General features: G+C 44.2%; 1 protein-coding gene across 2 annotated transcripts in view; it reads right to left on the bottom strand.

Annotated features, from left to right (window-relative positions):
* Positions 1 to 2658: 2658 nt before the first annotated feature.
* The window catches only part of rad18 (RAD18 E3 ubiquitin protein ligase), a 93726-nt gene continuing 77931 nt past the window's right edge, over positions 2659 to 18453 (bottom strand). For both annotated transcript variants that reach the window (XM_056274893.1, XM_056274894.1), the window contains one exon: positions 2659 to 3553. In XM_056274893.1, the coding sequence (XP_056130868.1) occupies positions 3397 to 3553 (157 nt within the window). In that variant the 3' untranslated portion in view covers positions 2659 to 3396. The remainder of the gene's footprint in view (positions 3554 to 18453) is intronic.

Here is an 18453-nt window from a genome sequence, read left to right as displayed (position 1 = left end):
GGCCGTCCTCCCTTGCCGTCTGCTTTTTACAGCGTCCTGAGTAATTGTCCTGGATGATGGACGAGGTTGTTTGTCACTAATGAATTAACTTTCTGACCAGAAGGGAATGCCGGGGCCCTGTTTTATGGCTAAGAAGGAATGTTCATGATAAGACCAAGATCTTGTCGCTAATGGTTCAGGATTAAATGCAATATATATTATCTATGACCACGAGATGCCTTTATGCATGTGTGGGTACGAGAACAGCCTGGTGGGGGCAACTCAGAGAGACATCAACTGAAGATTGTAGTTTCTCTTCGTGCTGCAAAAATAAGATACTCATTAACCCCATTCATACAACCTTCAGTCATATTTTTAACTGTTAACTTATTTTTAGCTTTTGGTCTGAATGTGTGTATATCTTATGTTGTTTGCTGTGTTTGTCTGTGTCTGTCTTGCACTGTTTGGTGAAGCCACAGCCCTCATTTCATTTTTAACATGTGCCTGCACATTGTTTTTAATGACAATAAATTGAATTGAATTGAATATTTGATACCTTTCAGGGGCGTCCGGGTAGTGTAGCAGTCTATTCTGTTGCCTACGAACAGGGGGATCGCTGGTTCGAATCCCCGTGGTAACTCCGGCTTGGTCGGGCATCCCTACAGACACAATTGGTTGTGTCTACGGGTGGGAGCCAGATGTGGATGTGTGTCCTGGTCGCTGCACTAACGCCTCCTCTGGTCGGTCAGGGCGCCTGTTCGGCGGGGGGGCAGCGTGATCCTCCCATTCGCTACGTCCCCCTGGTGAACCTCGTCAGGTGAAAAGAAGCGGCTGGCAACTCCACATGTATCGGAGAAGGCAGGTGATAGTCTGCAGCCCTCCCCGGATTGGCAGAGGGGGTGGAACAGCAACCGGGATGCCTCGGAAGAGTGGGGTAATTGGCTGGATACAATTGGGGGGGGGTCCACAAAAAAAAAAGATTCCGGGCAGCACGGTGGTTAGCGCAGTCACCTCACAGCAAGAAGGTCCTGAGTTCGAATCCCAGGGTAGTCCACCCTTGGAGGTCATCCCGGTCTTCCTCTGTGTGGAGTTTGCATGTTCTCCCTGTGTCTGCGTGGGTTTCCTCCCGCAGTCCAAAGACGTATAGGTCAGGTGAATCGGCCGTACTAAACTGTCCCTAGGTGTGTGTGTGTGTGTGGGCCCTGTGTGATGGCCTGGCGGCCTGTCCAGGGTGTCTCCCTGCCTGCTGTTCAATGACTGTTGGGATAGGCTCCAGCTTCCCCGCGACCCTGAGAGCAGGATAATTGGTTTGGATAATGGATATATACATATATATACATATATACACTCACCGGCCACTTTATTAGGTACACCTTGCTAGTACCGGGTTGGACCCCCTTTTGCCTTCAGAACTGCCTTAATCCTTCGTGGCATAGATTCAACAAGGTACTGGAAACATTCCTCAGAGAGTTTGGTCCATATTGACATGATAGCATCACGCAGTTGTGGCAGATTTGTCGGCTGCACATCCATGATGCGAATCTCCCGGTCCACCACATCCCAAAGGTGCTCTATTGGATTGAGATCTGGTGACTGTGGAGGCCATTTGAGTACAGTGAACTCATTGTCATGTTCAAGAAACCAGTCTGAGATGATTCAAGCTTTATGACATGGCGCGTTATCCTGCTGGAAGTAGCCATCAGAAGATGGGAACACTGTGGTCATAAAGGGATGGACATGGTCAGCAACAATACTCAGGTAGGCTGTGGCATTGACACGATGCTCAATTGGTACTAAGGGGCCCAAAGTGTGCCAAGAAAACATCCCCCACACCATTACACCACCACCACCAGCCTGAACCGTTGATACAAGGCAGGATGGATCCATGCTTTCATGTTGTTGACGCCAAATTCTGACCCTACCATCCGAATGTTGCAGCAGAAATCGAGACTCATCAGACCAGTCAACGTTTTTCCAATCTTCTATTGTCCAATTTTGGTGAGCCTGTGCGAATTGTTGCCTGTTTCCTGTTCTTAGCTGACAGGAGTGCACCCGGTGTGGTCTTCTGCTGCTGTAGCCCATCTGCCTCAAGGTTCGACGTGTTGTGCATTTAGAGATGCTCTTCTGCATACCTCGGTTGTAATGAGTGGTTATTTGAGTTACTGTTGCCTTTCTATCAGCTCGAACCTGTCTGGCCATTCTCCTCTGACCTCTGGCATCAACAAGGCATTTTCGCCCACAGAACTGCCGCTCACTGGATATTTTCTCTTTTTTGGACCCTTCTCTGTAAACCCTAGAGATGGTTGTGCGTGAAAATCCCAGTAGATCAGCAGTTTCTGAAATACTCAGACCAGCCCGTCTGGCACCAACAACCATGCCACGTTCAAAGTCACTTAAATCACCTTTCTTCCCCATTCTGATACTCGGTTTGAACTGCAGCAGATCGTCTTGACCATGTCTACATGCCTAAATGCATTGAGTTGCTGCCATGTGATTGGCTGATTAGAAATTTGCGTTAATGAGCAGTTGGACAGGTGTGCCTAATAAAGTGGCCGGTGAGTGTATATATATATATATATATACATATATATATATATATGATACCTATCAGATGTAAAACACCGCTGTCAGAGTGTTCATTCACAGCACTTTGAAATACGGTCCATGTCAGGAGGTTTTAAATTCAGTTTAATTTAAATTTAAATGCACTTTACAGGGGGTCTCAACACACTGCAAAAGATACCGAGAAAGAAATGACGAACAATAATATCAAAAAAACAACTGCCCAGCATTACAAACATGGCTAGTGAAGTTACTGGGAAAGAGCATAAATCAACTGGGACGTACACATAAAACACAGGTGAAACAAAAAACCCCTACGATCTGATTCTGTTCATCCCCTCAGCAGCAGCAACCAGGAACATTTACAAAAAGTCTTTCTTACTAAACGCAAATGCCAGTCACACTGGACCCACGTCCATTATCGTTGTCTGCACTGTGCATGTTGTGTATTTATTATTGTGTTTACTGTGATGTGTCTTAACCAGCCCGTGAAGCCGAAAGCAAATTTCCACATTTGTGGGCAATAAAGATTATCATCATCATAAAACAATATGGACGACTGGGAGGAGGACGTGGCGGGGCGCTGGCAGACAGGCAGTCTGTGAGAGGCAGTCTGTCAAGCCTATAAATCTGTTTGTGGTTCCTGACCGTCTACACTAAATCTCCGCTACAGTGAGTAGTGCCGCAGGATTCGTGTTAGCGCCTCAACCCCGTTATTCAACAGTCAGAACGAGTCAAAGAGGATTTCGGTGACAATGTGGGCTAAAGTGTGTATTTGCTTGTACTGTAACATACAAAGTACACGGTGCAACTCGTCAGACAGGAAGGAGTATGTAAACCTGGATTCAAAGTCAGTCAGAGGTTGTCGCTGATGTGTTGCAGGCCAGACTCCCCCTGTCCTTCCTCTCTCCTTAAGGTTTTGCGGCGCCGTTTCCCCCGGATTACAGGCGGAGCCACATCCTCGTGTCTGGAGCGGGGCCTTCGCTTCCTGACAGTGATATTCTCCAGCTCTCTGAAAGGGAATATTTTGAGAGATGAGTAACATCCTCTGAGTGACTTCGTCATTCTCAGCTGGCTGCAGCCATCCCCGGCCTTACAAACTGTTATAAAAAGGGTGGGGATACCTGCAGTAACACCGATGAGGTCACCTACAGGTGTAAATGAAACGTTTCTCCCAGTAAACTTTGCGTCCAGATGCACCGATTCAACTTTCTGGGATTTCTGTACACGGATTACTGAGCAGCCATCAAGATGTAATAACCTCGAGTTTCTTGTGGATGGAACAGAAATTTTTTTTCTAAAAAATAAACAAAATAAAAATAAAAAAATAAACTAGAATAACAAAATAAATTAAAAAAATAAATAAAAATAAGTTCAAACAAAAAAAATTAAATTAAAAAGAAAGAAAATAAATACAGTATTTATTCTCTAGCCACACACACTGTATATACTGCATCTATCCATCCGTCTGTGAGAAAATATGAAAAAATAAAAATACTTGACTTAACTCAGAACAACTAATTTGAACCGGTGTCTCCTTCCCCACTTTAAGTGTGGCAACAAACTGTCTTCGGGGTCTTTTTTAATGAACTGCTGTGCGTCGAGCTCATGCATTTACTGTCAGAACGAAACAGAGACGGATGAAACCTCCGTCGGTACCATTGAGGTCAACGCAATATACTGCTAGCTGGCAGTGTTGGTGAGACTCAGGAAAAGTAATAGAAAAGCCTACATGAAGACATAAGCGACGGTCCTGTTGCGGAGGAGGTGCGATTGGGGAGTCGTGAAGAGAACTGCACAACTGAAAAATGGCATAACAATCTAGCGATGGTGAAGTCTACAATTTGCCCTCTTGTGTCTTTTCTCCCGGTGGTTATCGATAGACTCTGAGTGAAAATCCGAGAGGAGTCACATGGAGGATTTGAGAGGCGGGGGATTAAACTATCTTCAAATTTAATTAACAGCAAGAATAAGCCCCTTTCAGGTTGAGAATCTGCCAAAACCACTTTTCACCATTACCATTTTGGGTGGATTAAGTCCAACAGACTGGAAAAAGTAGTCCCGGGATATGGGAAAAAAGAGAAGTGCAAATAAGTGGCTACTTGCTTGTTCCCTCCATGCAGCCGACGTGTCGTACAGTTAAGTAACACTGAGAGCCTCTTTCCTCGCCACCGACTGCTGCAATTTAGACATAATAAATTCTGCAGACGACAATCAACTTTAAAAGGGGGGAGAAGTTCACAGCCTCGTTTGCAGAATTCCATTATCACGCCATTACGGCACGGAGCAGAAGTTTGGTTTGGATGGTATTTTCAGCAGTAGGCTGTTCGATGCCCGTGCAGCAGCTGCGCTGCGATCAAGGGATGGTCTCAGCAGATACACAAGGGACGCTGCTTTAAAAACACACCATGTGCGTTCCACTTAGAAGGAAAAGTTGCTTTGGTAGGTCTAATCGTGCTTTAGTGCTGCACACGCGTGTCTGTCGACCCGTGTTCATTTCGATACGCCTTTCCAAGGAAATAAAATATCTTAATCATGCTGGCTGACAAAACTGACTTCTTTACAACGAAGGAAGAACACAAACGGTGACTCGTTGGAATAACTTGTCAGAACACTGGTTTACTTCATCGAGGGTTTTTAATGAGGCGGATGCAGGCCAGGGCGCTGCAATTGGATTAGAACAATGGCAAGTTCGTGGAATGACAGATAAAAAGGGAAAGATTAGGGGTGTCCGGGTGGCGTGGCGGTCTATTCCGTTGCCTACTGACATGGAGATCACCGGTTCGAATCCCCGTGTTACCTCCGGCTTGGTCGGGCGTCCCTACAGACACAATCGGCCGTGTCTGCGGGTGGAAAGCCGGATGTGGGTATGTGTCCTGGTCGCTGTACTATAGCGCCTCCTCTGGTCGGTCGGGGCGCCTGTTTGGAGGGGGGGGACTGGGGGGAATAGGGTGATCCTCCCACGTGCTACATCCCCCCTGGTGAAACTCCTCATTGTCAGGTGAAAAGAAGCGGCTGGCGACGCCACATGTATGGGAGGAGGCATGTGGTAGTCTGCAGCCCTCCCCGGATCGGCAGAGGGGGTGGAGCAGCAACCGGGGTGGCTCGGAAGAGTGGGGGTGATCGGCTAAGTACAATTCGGAGAAAAAGGGGGGAACACCCCCCCCCAAAAGAAAAAAAGGGGAAAGATTAAGCCCGTTGCTGTCCCAACTAGGAAGCGTCCAAGATGGGAATGACGAGCTCATCGTTGCTGATCCTGCTTATTGTTATACAATAACACACTTGTTTCAAGACTGAAAATAACAAGAAAATATGTTAAGAGGAATTTCCATGATGCTTATTCCCTTGGACTGCCAACATGGCAGCAATTTTCCATCATATTTTTGACACTAAAGCAACTTCAGAATCAGAATCAACTTTACTGGCCAAGTGTGCCAATAAATTTAGCACATGAGGAATCTGACTGTGGTACACAGCAGCTTCCAGCACTGGCACACATCACTCACACAGAAAAACCAAAAAAACAAACAAAAAAGAAAATAAACAGATGAAATAAATCTAACAACAGCAGGACACTGGAGGCAGGCATGGTATGCACAACAGGTATATCGCTACTATCAAGAGTTGTGTTATAGTTGAGTAATCAACAACTTATGCCCTGTAGCGCCGCATTATGTAATAACGCCGCATTATGTAATAATGTAATACATTTTCACATAATTATGTAATAACGCCACATTTCGTAATAACTTGCCGCATTTTGTAATAAAATTCTTGAACACAATATGTAATAAAGTTTGCCGCATTTTGTAATAAGTTGTTACATATTGCACCGGTTATTACAAAATGCGGATGTTACACTTTTTTATGACGAAAATGTAATAATTTGGTGCATTATGTAATAAACCACCAAAATTTATGTCTTGATTTGAAAAAAACATAACATCAGAACAACATTGATTTTAAGCATTCTAGCATGACTCAACTAAGAATTAATTTTTCTAGTAAGATGTTTCATTAGTCAAAACTTATTCAAATATAACTGTTTATTATAATCATAGAGAATGTGTTTGAATGTTCAGAGACAAAAACTGCACTAAATGCGTGTTACAGACACACACATTATCAGTGCACTGAAATGTCAGGAGACATACACACATCTGCATTATGTTAAACAAATGTTATGTGATTAGACAGCAGACAAAAGATAAAAACAAATATGAAACAGCAAAAATAATGCAGTTTAATTAATTTAATAAATCATCAAAATTATTGTCCTTCATCTGCATTCATAATATGTATAACAATTAGGAAAAATTAAAATTCTCTAACTGGACTAGCATTATACATTATTTTTTGGTTTGGTTCACAACATAGTGGCGATAGCATGTGTGCGTGTACTAAAGCCAGCCACCAGGGGAGATCCAAACACTTTGGCTTCAGTTTTGCCATGCTCTCTGACCACTTAAGACGGAAAATATTTGAAAGGCAACACGATGAAAGGTATTAGTCCATGGGCCAGACGATATTTCGGTACACTCAAGGTGGCAAAACTTACTTATAATTTTTGAAAGGATCCATGTCTGTAGATGATATTTTGGTATGATAACCATTCCTGAGTGGCAGCTGTATCACAGTTATCAGCTCATGAAGTTAACCACCCGCTAAACTAAATTGCATTTTAGACGCTGGTGCATATCCTGGTTTAGCCTCATGGTCAGGACATTTTTCAATGTTCTATAATATTGTCTTTGGTAACATTTTAAAGGGGACCTTCTTAGCTTTCATTCAAGCCCTGTTGTGGATATTTCTCACAAATATAGAGGTCACTTGAGCTCTTCAACCCGTCAATAACACACATCTTTCTGCAATGTTCGCCTAAACTATATACTTTCTTTTAGCCCTGTGGCATCTAGGAATATCAGGGACACAAAACACAAAAACTGGAATACTCACAGGACTGTAAAGATTCAGAAAATGTATAATATACCCATACTATTTCATTGTGTGAGGTGATTGTGAGCCTTAAATGAGAACTAGACCAAAGCCAGTTAGGTCACAAACTGGTCTCTATACATTTGTTTAAATACACAATCAAAATACATGATAAAAAGGAATACCATAGTGAGGTAATGAACTATTTTAATATTTTAAACAACATTGACATTTACATATACTTAGTCAATGATACATGTAATCCCATATCATTAGTGGGTATATGTAATGGTAATGGGTAGGGTAATGGGTATATGTGAATATGGTTACATTATTGTTATCAAGCTCTGGGTAACCAAGTCCAGAATCAACATCCTGTGCATCAATAGACTACTACCACAGTAATACCATCAGAATCATCACACTGTCATTCATCAAACTGCTCCTTTCTCTCATCATCTGACTCCCCAAGTTCAAAGTCCAGTTCTGGACCATCCTGCTGTTTTTGGTTACTGCAGGTCTGTAACCTGCACATGTCTGTGCATGGAAGTCCATTTGACAGGCACATGCAGCTTGGCATTTTGCATGAATGCACACACTTGCATGTTAGCATTTCCAAGACCACATCTGGTGCAGGTGGGGAGCGCATCCAGTAAATGGCCAGCTTGCCTTCATCGTCTGTCCATCCATACTCAGTAGGGCTTGGCACCACAGGGTTAGCCTGCAGACAGCACTTCCATATTGCTGCCTGATAGTTGGCTCGTTGAACATGCATAAAGAGACAGTCTCTACATGGTGGCAGCTGGCTGGACTCAACCTCTCCCCTTTTGGTGCAGAAGAGCTGGTAACGCAGTTTGTTCACCTCAGCAGTGCTGCTATTAGCAACATACATCCGACAGGTGAACTGCTCAATTTTCTGGAACAGCTCATCACTCACATTCCATGTCTGTCCCAGTTGACTAAAAGTCTCTTGGCAGGAAGTGTGCTTTCTCACTATCTTCAGGGCATTCAGCTTCCCTCGACCAGCGAATGCACTGACAGTGTCGCAGCCTGTGAAGGCATGTAAGCCAATTAGGCTGTCACAGATGCTGTCTCCAAGTGAACTTGCCAGTTTGGTGATGTCGACAAACCGTGTGCGGTTCTGAGTCCCACACTTCTGGTAGATGGGACAGGTGATGTCCTTCTGGAAGCCAAGACAAAGCACCATGACATCAGTGTCCTCAGCTGTGATGATAACTGACTTTGAGCCCGCATTTGCTGCATGCAATGCATGCAGGAGCAGACGGGTGTCAGCTTCTTCATGTGTGGAGTGCAGTTCTGCTGCTTCCTCACACCCATCTTCTGTCAACTTGTAGCAGGTTTCCTCACAGGTCATGTACAACACCTTGCCATGCAGCATAGCTCTGTATCGTGGGAGTTTCCACTCTTCCACCAGAAACTTGATGAGACTGGTCTTGTTGGAGGAACTGCACAGAAATTTTCTCCACTGCTGGACGTGGCGTCCCCCTGCAAGATTCTTGTACTGGAGAGTGATGTCTCCACCCCGGTTCAGTCGTTCAGCATCTTTGATCGAAGTCTGGTGATAGACATCAAAAACAACATCAATCCTCCCACTCTGTGCTCCCTCATGGATGACCTGGGTCAAGGCTGACTCTGCCACCTGTGCAAAGGTTTTGTTGTTGCCATTCATTTTTTGGACCAGGCTCATCCCATCAATGATGGAAGTAGATGGGATTGGGATGTCTTCTGCATGAGATACATTCTTTTCAAGCTCTCTGGCAAGTGCAGCCTTGTTTGTTTTTCGTAAAGGACCCATCAGCATTTGCCAGTGCCCATGGTAGTGGGCCCAATGGGTAGGCAAGGACATCCTTCAGATTCACCTTCCTGCTTTCAGCCACCAGGATCCTGTGACTGAAAAGGTTTCTATCTGCCTTCAGAACCACATCCTGTGCTTTCTTTCCATGAGCTTGTTTTGTGCTAACATTGGAGAATGTTTTCAGACTTTGCTTGGTCATCTTGTCGTGGAATTTCACAGGTGGTGGGTCTGCATCTAACCTTGTTTGCTGGAATGCTTGGTAGGCCTCTTCTCCTTTCTCAAGAGCTCTCAAGAGATCTATGGTCACATCAGGTGGAGCCATGTTGCCAGTGGAGAGGCTAACCAAATCAATCTCATCAGGGGACATAGGATTGAGCCAGTTATTCTCCATAAGGTCCATGAGAGACTGGACATCTGCTTCATCTCTCTTGATCCTTGGACTCTGTAGATCTGGATGAGACCATTTGCACCTGCCTTGACCTGTCAGGTCTCTCAGCTGTCTGAGGTACATGCTTCTATACTCAGCTGTGAGATAATATTTGGTCACAGCTCCTGGCTTCAAGCTGAATCCCTTTGTCCCTCCAGCTGTTTGGGTGTCTTTGTTCACCGTTTCTTCTATAGCTTGGTCAACAGGGATTCGGCCAAAGGGATTGGTGGAGCCCAGTTGGACTGAGAAGCCTCCTTCCATGAATTCTGTGTACACATCTGGGTGTGTGATGGGCAGCTCAGACATCTGGGCGTAGTAGTAGGGGAGGTAGCGTGCATAATTCATCCTGTCATAAGCAAAGCACCATGGGATCATTGCTCGAATGCTAGCCAAGTGTAGAATCCAGTCTCCCTCTCTGGATGCTCGGATGAGCCCCAACAAGATTTCAACCATGTCCAAATAGGACATCCAGAAGTTCGAGAGGCTGCCGTTTCCACCTCTAAGGAACTCACGGTAGACTTCAAATAGATCCATGATGCGTGTACAAGAGCTGTTCTCGAGGACCTCCTTCAAAGCATGTTGTGAGACTTCTTTCCCAAGGCTGTCAATGGTCTTCAGTGTCTCATTCAGGTGAACCATGTCATTCCTGTGAGTTTCTTCCAACCAGGACAGGAAACCATTCAAGGTCAGTCGCATGAGAGCCTCATACAGGAGCTTGTGTAGTCGCACTGCCCTGTTGTACTTGCGGCCATCCATAACACCAGCAATTGAGCCTTCTGCAATCATGCCAGACTCAATGCAGAGGTCTTTGAGTCCAGCATCTTGGAAACGCTTTCCTATTATTGCCAGCAGTGTGCAGATGGTGTGGAATACCCCAAGCCTAACGATGATATCATGGAACTTGTCATGGTGTTTCCATGTGATCTCGACAGCCTTCGCATACAGGGCTTGGTCAAAGACACAGACAATCTTCCTCAGGCCTAAGCACTGCATGATGCTCAGTGACTGGTTAAGCACCTCGTTGACAGTAGACATTTGTGTCGCTGGAGCATTGATGGTAGGCAGATAGCCTATATTGTCGGGGATGACCGTCATCTCTCCTCGAGTCAGGATGTTGAAGCCTGTCCAGCTGCTGACTGACTGTTCTTCTTGTTGTGACATGCGTGCTAGGACCCAAAGAAGGTTTTTCTCTCTGGCAAGCTTAGTATTGGCTGCAGTATCGGCATCTGACTTTTTGCTTTGTGGTGGCCCTACCCGTTGTCCAGCATTGTAAGTTGGTAACATTGGTGGGGGTCCATCAATGCTTCTCTTCTTTGTTTTGGGAACAGTGGGCATGGGTTGGACAGGAAGTGGGTTGACTGGCTTTGCTTGCACAGCAATCCCATGGACTCTGTGAGATGTTCCCTCACCACTGACAGTTTCTTCAAGACGGTCGATATTGTCCCAGGCTAAAGTTGTGAATATGCCAGGATGGATGTTAGCTGGAAGGGCAATGCCACTCCCTGATGATGAGAGTTTCTGGAGACACAGGGCAGTGTTGATCTCTTCCATCTGTGAATAGGACACACTGTGACCAAGTCGGTTGAGGATGTTTATCAACTCTACATTTCCTGTCAACGATTTGACACTGAATGGCAGAACAATGTGCTTGGAAGGCTTGGTATTTCCACATGTCACTGCATATACTATGTCATGGCCAAATGACTGCAGAAGGCACTGCACTCTCTGGGATGCATGATCAGGATCATTTGAGCCTGTGAGTAGAGAGTACAGGAAGATAATGAGCGACTCTGGAATGGTAGGACATTCTGCTTCTGGTTTGACTTCAGGCGGCCAGGTTTGAGGAACATCTTGACTTTTAATGTCTGCTCTCAATTTGATGGCTGCTTTGGCTATAACATCTTGTGCACTGACACTTTTCAGGGTCTGCAGCTCCCTTTTGAGAGACTGATTTTCTTTGGCAAGTTCCCTCATGGACAAGTTATCGGGATAGAGGAGGAATTTTCCTTTCTCATCAGGGAATATCTGCAAGGCTCCAGCAAACTCACTCTCCAGGTTTCGCCTTATGTGCTTCTTGGTTGATTCCTTGACTTGGGCAATGCCTTGGGAGTTCATTGAAGCTACCAGTCTAGAAGAGAGATCAGTCATTGTCATCACTTGAGGATTGCCAAAAAGCTCCATCCTGATGAAGAGGAACAGCTCATTGTATGCCTTATTCACAGCAGCTTCATACTGGGCTGCAGCATCTTTATTGCTGGCAACCTCTCCTTTGGAAACCTCTTCTTTGGTGTAAAGTCTATAGCATGACCTGTGGTAGTGCCCTTCAGCTGCTACAAGGTCTCTACTCACAATGGCAAGGATTCTGCTGTCCCTTTTCTTTGTGGCTGCACTCCTGATCTTTGCATCAGCTCGCAGTTCTCGACACTGCACCAGTACTTCTCTCGTATTCTGTCTCTTGGAATATTTGCTGTTTTTCTGACAAAATATGCACTCTGCATCATAAGTCCTAGATGTACTTGGAGCATGTCGAGCTACTCTCTTAGATTGTTTCTCTTCAGCAGAGACACAACTTTTCTTTTCTTTTGCAAGGAGGCCATCAAGAATTTGCTTCATAGTGAAGATACTGCGACACTTTCTGTGGTAGTAGATTGCTGGAATCTGTCCCTCAGGAATGTCTTTTGCCAGTTTCAAAACTGGTGCATGATTTCGTATCTGAGCTGCCCTGAGCAGAGTTCTCCATGAGTCGACACTTTGTAGTGAAACCAGCTTATCTGTATCATCAGAACAGTGGATAATGCACTCCACCCGTGGGCGCTTTGGTATTGGGTAAAAACTTGCTTGTTCACCAGTGGCCATATTCAGTCAGTTTTCCCCTGCCACATACAAACAAATACATGTAACTTAGGTGTATGAACACTACTAAAACAAAGTTTACTTTGCTTCACCAGCGTCATATTACCATTATTTATCTTACATAGCCACAAATAGATACATTACCTAGTTGCTATGCGACAGCTGTATTTTGTCCACATGAGGCCGCTAAAATCAACACAAGATGAAAGTTCCTCGTAGCCACTTTAACTAATCATATTAACATATACATTAAAAGAACATGCTAACATTATGGGAAATTAGCTTACAATCTTCTTCAGAGTGAGACAAGAAGATAGATACCAGTTCCCTCTATATGTGTTTAGTAGAAAGCTATCTGGCTGCACGTTAGCCTAGCTTAGCACAATGAATGGAAGTACACAGTACTGGTTATCCTTGGTTGTTGGCCAACTAAGAACTGTCCCAGAGTTTAAGCTAGGCTAATCAGTACCAGGGGTGTTGAAATGCTATATTTGTAAAAATCTGGGCAAATACACAATCGTGAGAGGCACAGAAACAGGTTTCCTGAAAGAAAAATGAAATAGCTGCTCATTTGGAAAGGTTATCATGTATTATTTTACTTCTGTTAGTGTACCAAATAAAATGGCACCAGTGAAGTTGTGTCACCTTGGGTGATATCGATATCTGGTCTGACCAATGGACTAACTGGCTTTGGTCTAGTTAGTTTCTTAGTAATAATGCCCTTCTAATTTAAGGTTCACAATCACCTCACACAATGAAATAGTATGGGTATATTATACATTTCCTGAATCTTTACAGTCCTGTGAGTATTCCAGTTTTTGTGTTTTGTGTCCCTGATATTCCTAGATGCCACAGGGCTAAAAGAAAGTATATAGTTTAGGCGAACATTGCAGAAAGATGTGTGTTATTGACGGGTTGAAGAGCTCAAGTGACCTCTATATTTGTGAGAAATATCCACAACAGGGCTTGAATGAAAGCTAAGAAGGTCCCCTTTAAAATGATACCAAAGACAATATTATAGAACATTGAAAAATGTCCTGACCATGAGGCTAAACCAGGATATGCACCAGCGTCTAAAATGCAATTTACTTTAGGGGGTGGTTAACTTCATGAGCTGATAACTGTGATACAGCTGCCACTCAGGAATGGTTATCATACCAAAATATCATCTACAGACATGGATCCTTTCAAAAATTATAAGTAAGTTTTGCCACCTTGAGTGTACCGAAATAGGAAATTTTGGGCTCTGGCCCATGGACTATATGAACAAATATCAGATTTCAGATTCAGAGAATCTCTCAGAAATGTATGTTGATTGATTTGCAACTAATATGAAATGCTAACAGATTAAAGCCCAAACTTTTAAGTTAGTAACCATGATCTGATTAGCAATGATAAGCTAAACAAGCAGATGCTAGATTGGTTTTAGAAAGTTTCTGAAATGACAGATTAATTTCGGGGACCAATAACAGCAAACTCCTGTAAGTTACCGCTATAACATAATACAACAACGTGATATATTCAATTAAACAAAATATTTTTTGACAGCTCTACAGTTCAGCATAATTGTGGCCTGTACCCTTTGGGTTGTCTGCATGGGATATGGACAACAACAATCAATGGCTAAAGATGTCTATGAAGTCATTGTGAAGAAACTAAAGGGAGAGTTCAATGTTCCTGTCAATGCACGTACAAGAGTGCAACAAAGTGCTCTGGTGAGGCTGTGGAGAAATAGGAATCTCTACTCTCTGAGCGAGGATGGAGAGACCTTACTATGTGCCGGGAAGCCAGTAGCTATGAAGTCTGCAGTTGGTGGCATTGTAAAAAAAGGTCTGGATGACACAAAGGGATCAGGTGCGAGGAAGCTGAATAAGCGACTAAATGAGCAATACTCTGGCATTAGTGAAAGAAAGGTTCAAAAACTCCAACTCCACAAGGCTAGATTTGGAAATAAACCCATTCCAAGGCCCATCAGGGCCAAAGAAGTACAGGATTGGCATCAGATTGACCTCCTTGATATTGGAAAGTGGAAGATCAAGCATGGCCATTTCACATATCGATACATCCTCACTGTGATTGATGTCTTTAGTCGATACACATGGCTTAAACCATTATAAAGTGAAGACAGCTCAGAGATTGCAAGACATCTTTATGATATCTACACTGAACATGGCCCACCTCAAGTTTTGCAGCATGATCAAGGCAGAGAGTTTAAAGGAGCTGTGCGAAGGCTGATGGAATCAATGCAAGTGAGAATAATTGAGAGTTCACCGTACCATCCCCAAAGCCAAGGAAAGGTAGAGAGGACCCACAGAGTGCTGAGGAAAAAGATCATGTATGACCTTGTGAATTGTCAGAGGAAAGGGGTTAACTGGGTTAAACATTTGCCGTCATATTCCCGAGTGCTAAATGAAGACCCAAAGGAAGTTTTAAGTTGGATGTCTCCATTTCAAGTATACTATGGGAGAAAAAGTAACACGGTGATGCATCCCCTGGCAGGTTCTCCATCCAGTGTCATTGGTGAACAATCCACGAATGACCCACAAAGTAATTTACCCTCCCTGAAACAGCGGCTCAGATTTGAGGAAAAACGAAGAAGACAAAGACAAATGGCAAAGAAAGCCACTGAGCATTGCAGTAAACGGATGATCCGGCATGCATCTAAACAAAATCCTCCATCTGTTTATCATGTCAGTGAAGCTGTTTTGGTGAGAGTGAAAGATGGTGTCCATCGAGTTTCAAAACGGTATCGCGTGTTGCCTGGTAGGATCATGAAACGTAACATAAAGCTTTCAAAATACAAAGTTCAGTTCAAGATTCCTGGTGATGCTAAAGTGCAAGAAAAATGGTTCTTTGTTTCTGATGTGACCAGTACAACACGGCAACGAGAAAAAAAGCGCTCTAAATCTTCGAAGTCAGTTCTAACTTTGCATCCACTTTTGATGACATACACACATGAAGACAGACTGAGGGACTATAACTCCTTAGATGTGAGTGTACGGTTTGACCCAGCACCTGATGGAAATTGCCAGTTTAGTGCCATAGCTGATCAGCTTGCTTCATTAGGAATATTCGATCAGCAGCAACCCTAAGGGATGAAATACACTGCTCAAAAAAATAAAGGGAACACCTAAAAACACAATATAGACCTCGATGAATGAAATATTTCAGCTGAAAATCTTTATTTATTAGACAGAGGAATGTGTTTCGAGCAAAATAACCTAAGAATGATCAATGGAAATCAAAATCATTAGCCTGTTAAGGTTTGGATTCAGAATCATACTCAAAATCAAAGTGGAAAATGAGAACATAGGCTGATCCAACTTCTGTGGAAATTCTTCAAGACGATTCAAAATGAGGCTCAGTAGTGTGTGTGGCCTCCACGTGCCTGTATGCACTCCCTAAAACGTCTGGGCATGCTCCTGATGAGACAACAGATGGTCTCCTGAGGGATCTCCTCCCAGACCTGGATCAGGGCATCGGTCAAGTCCTGGACAGTCTGTGGTGCGACATCGCGTTGGCGGATGGTACGAGACATGATGTCCCAGAGGTGCTCGATTGGATTCAGGTCTGGGGAACGTGCAGGCCAGTCCATAGCATCAATGCCCTCGACATACAGGAACTGCTGACACACTCTGGCCACATGAGGACGAGCATTGCCATGCATGAGCAGGAACCCAGGGCCCACTGCACCAGCATATGGTCTGACAATGGGTCTGAGGATCTCATCCCGGTACCTAATGGCAGTCATGGTACCTCTGGCTAACACGTAGAGGTCTGTGCGGCCCTCCAAGGATATGCCTCCCCAGACCATCACTGACCCACCGCCAAACCGGTCATGCTGGAGGATGTTGCAGACAGCAGAACGTTCTCCACAGCGTCTCCAGACTCTCTCACGTCTGTCACGTGTTCAGTGTGAACCTGCTCTCATCTGTGAAGAGCACAGGGCGCCAATGGCGAATCTGCCAACCAAGATGTTCTCTGGCAAAGGTCAATCGGGCTGCACGGTGTTGGGCTGTGAGCACAGGCCCCAATTGTGGACGTCGGGCCCTCATACCATCCTCATGCATTCTGTTTCTCGCTGTTTGAGCAGAAACCTGCACATTAGTGGCCTGTTGAAGGTCGTTTTGTAGGGCTCCGGCAGTGCTCCTCCTGTTCCTCCTTGCACAAAGGACCAGATAGCGGTCCTGCTGCGGGGTTGTTGTCCTCCTGCGGCCCCCTCCACGTCTCCTGGTTTACTGGCCTGTCTCCTGGTACCTCCTCCATGCTCTGGACACTGTGCTGGGAGACACATCAAATCTTCTTGCCACAGCACGCATTGATGTGCCATCCTGGATGAGCTGCACTACCTGAGCAACTTCTGTAGGTTGCAGATACCGCCTCATGCCACCTCTAGTGGTGAGGGCACTAGCAAAATGAAAAACTAACCAAAGATCGGCCAGAAAAGATGAGGACAGGCAAATGATCTGTGGCCACCACCTGCAAATCCATTCCTTTTATAGGGGTTGTCTTGCAAATTGTCTAATTTCCACCTGGTGGAAATTAGACAATTTACCAACAGGTGAAATTGATTCACAAATCAGTGTTGCTTCCTAACTGGACAGGTTGATATCTCAAAAGTGTGATTGACTTGGAGCTACATTGCATTGCTTATGTGTTCCCTTTATTTTTTTGAGCAGTGTAGTTCAAGATCTCAGGTCTAATCCATTTACCGTAAATGGAACACCTTTGTCTCACTATGTTGATGGAAATGACTTCGATGTATACTTGGATAGCATGTCACAATTTGGGACCTACGGAGATCACATCACACTACAAAGGGCAGCTGAGATTTTCAATGTCCAATTTCTCATTATCTCCACACTGGGAACTGATGCCTCTTCTATTATATCTCAGTCTAACACATACTCAGAAAGCTTGCCATTGCTGGTCCTTGGACATATTGCAGAGGAGCATGGAGCACATTATCTCAGTCTGGAGGGGTCAGTGTCTTCATTCATTGAGAATATTGTGGAAGCTGAGAGGGAAAGGACATGTCAAAGATATGAGAATGGGTCAAACCAAGAAGATGATGAACCAGATGTTCTCCATGATGATGCCCTGAATGAATGCCATGATGCTACGTTTGTTGAAAACCATCACCATTTCACGGATGAACCAGATGACTGTGCTCTGGATGAACACCATCATGATCCCCTGGATATACCCCATGATGATGCCCTTCTATATGATGATGGAAATTGTGACATGCCCAACCTGCCGACAGAATTGCTGGCATATGTTATTCAGTTGACACTACATGCTGACATGTCAATGCTCGGTGTATTCAACAGGGTTTCTAAACTTTTGCAAGACCTTGCATCACGATTTCTTCCTCAAATCTACATCAGGGAATCTTTAGCTGAAAGCCTTCAGTTGGAATATGACAGTGACAGTGTCATTAGTGTTATGAAGCTATATAAATCAGCTGGACGTGGGAGTGGTCTCTCAGCGAGATTAAAGGAGCTATTTGGAAAAAATAGCAAGTGGATGAGGGCCTGGGTCTTGTTGAGGCACACAAGCTGTGGACATTTCAAAATCAAGGACATTTTTTGGAAAACATAGTATGGGAAGGAAGGAAGGAAGGAGAGATATGATGTAAATAGTGAATGAATAAAGGAAAGAATGATAGGAGGAACTTCCAAATGTGACATATCACATTTAACCTTGAACAGTATGTGTCTGTTGTACCTAGTTCAATAATTTTCTGACTGTTTATCTTTAATCTTACTAAGTGATGGTTGTTTTAAGAGAAGTTTATGTTGGAGGAAAAGGTATTTCTACTGTTGCTAATAGAGAAGATGTTTTTTTTCAAGTCGTAAGTAAATTTCTTGTATATTGG

The sequence above is a fragment of the Lampris incognitus genome, chromosome 2 (genome assembly GCF_029633865.1).
Source record: "Lampris incognitus isolate fLamInc1 chromosome 2, fLamInc1.hap2, whole genome shotgun sequence".
NCBI classification, from domain to species: Eukaryota; Metazoa; Chordata; class Actinopteri; order Lampriformes; family Lampridae; genus Lampris; species Lampris incognitus.
Note: the sequence above shows the minus strand (reverse complement) of the source record. Positions and strands in the feature narration are given on the sequence as shown.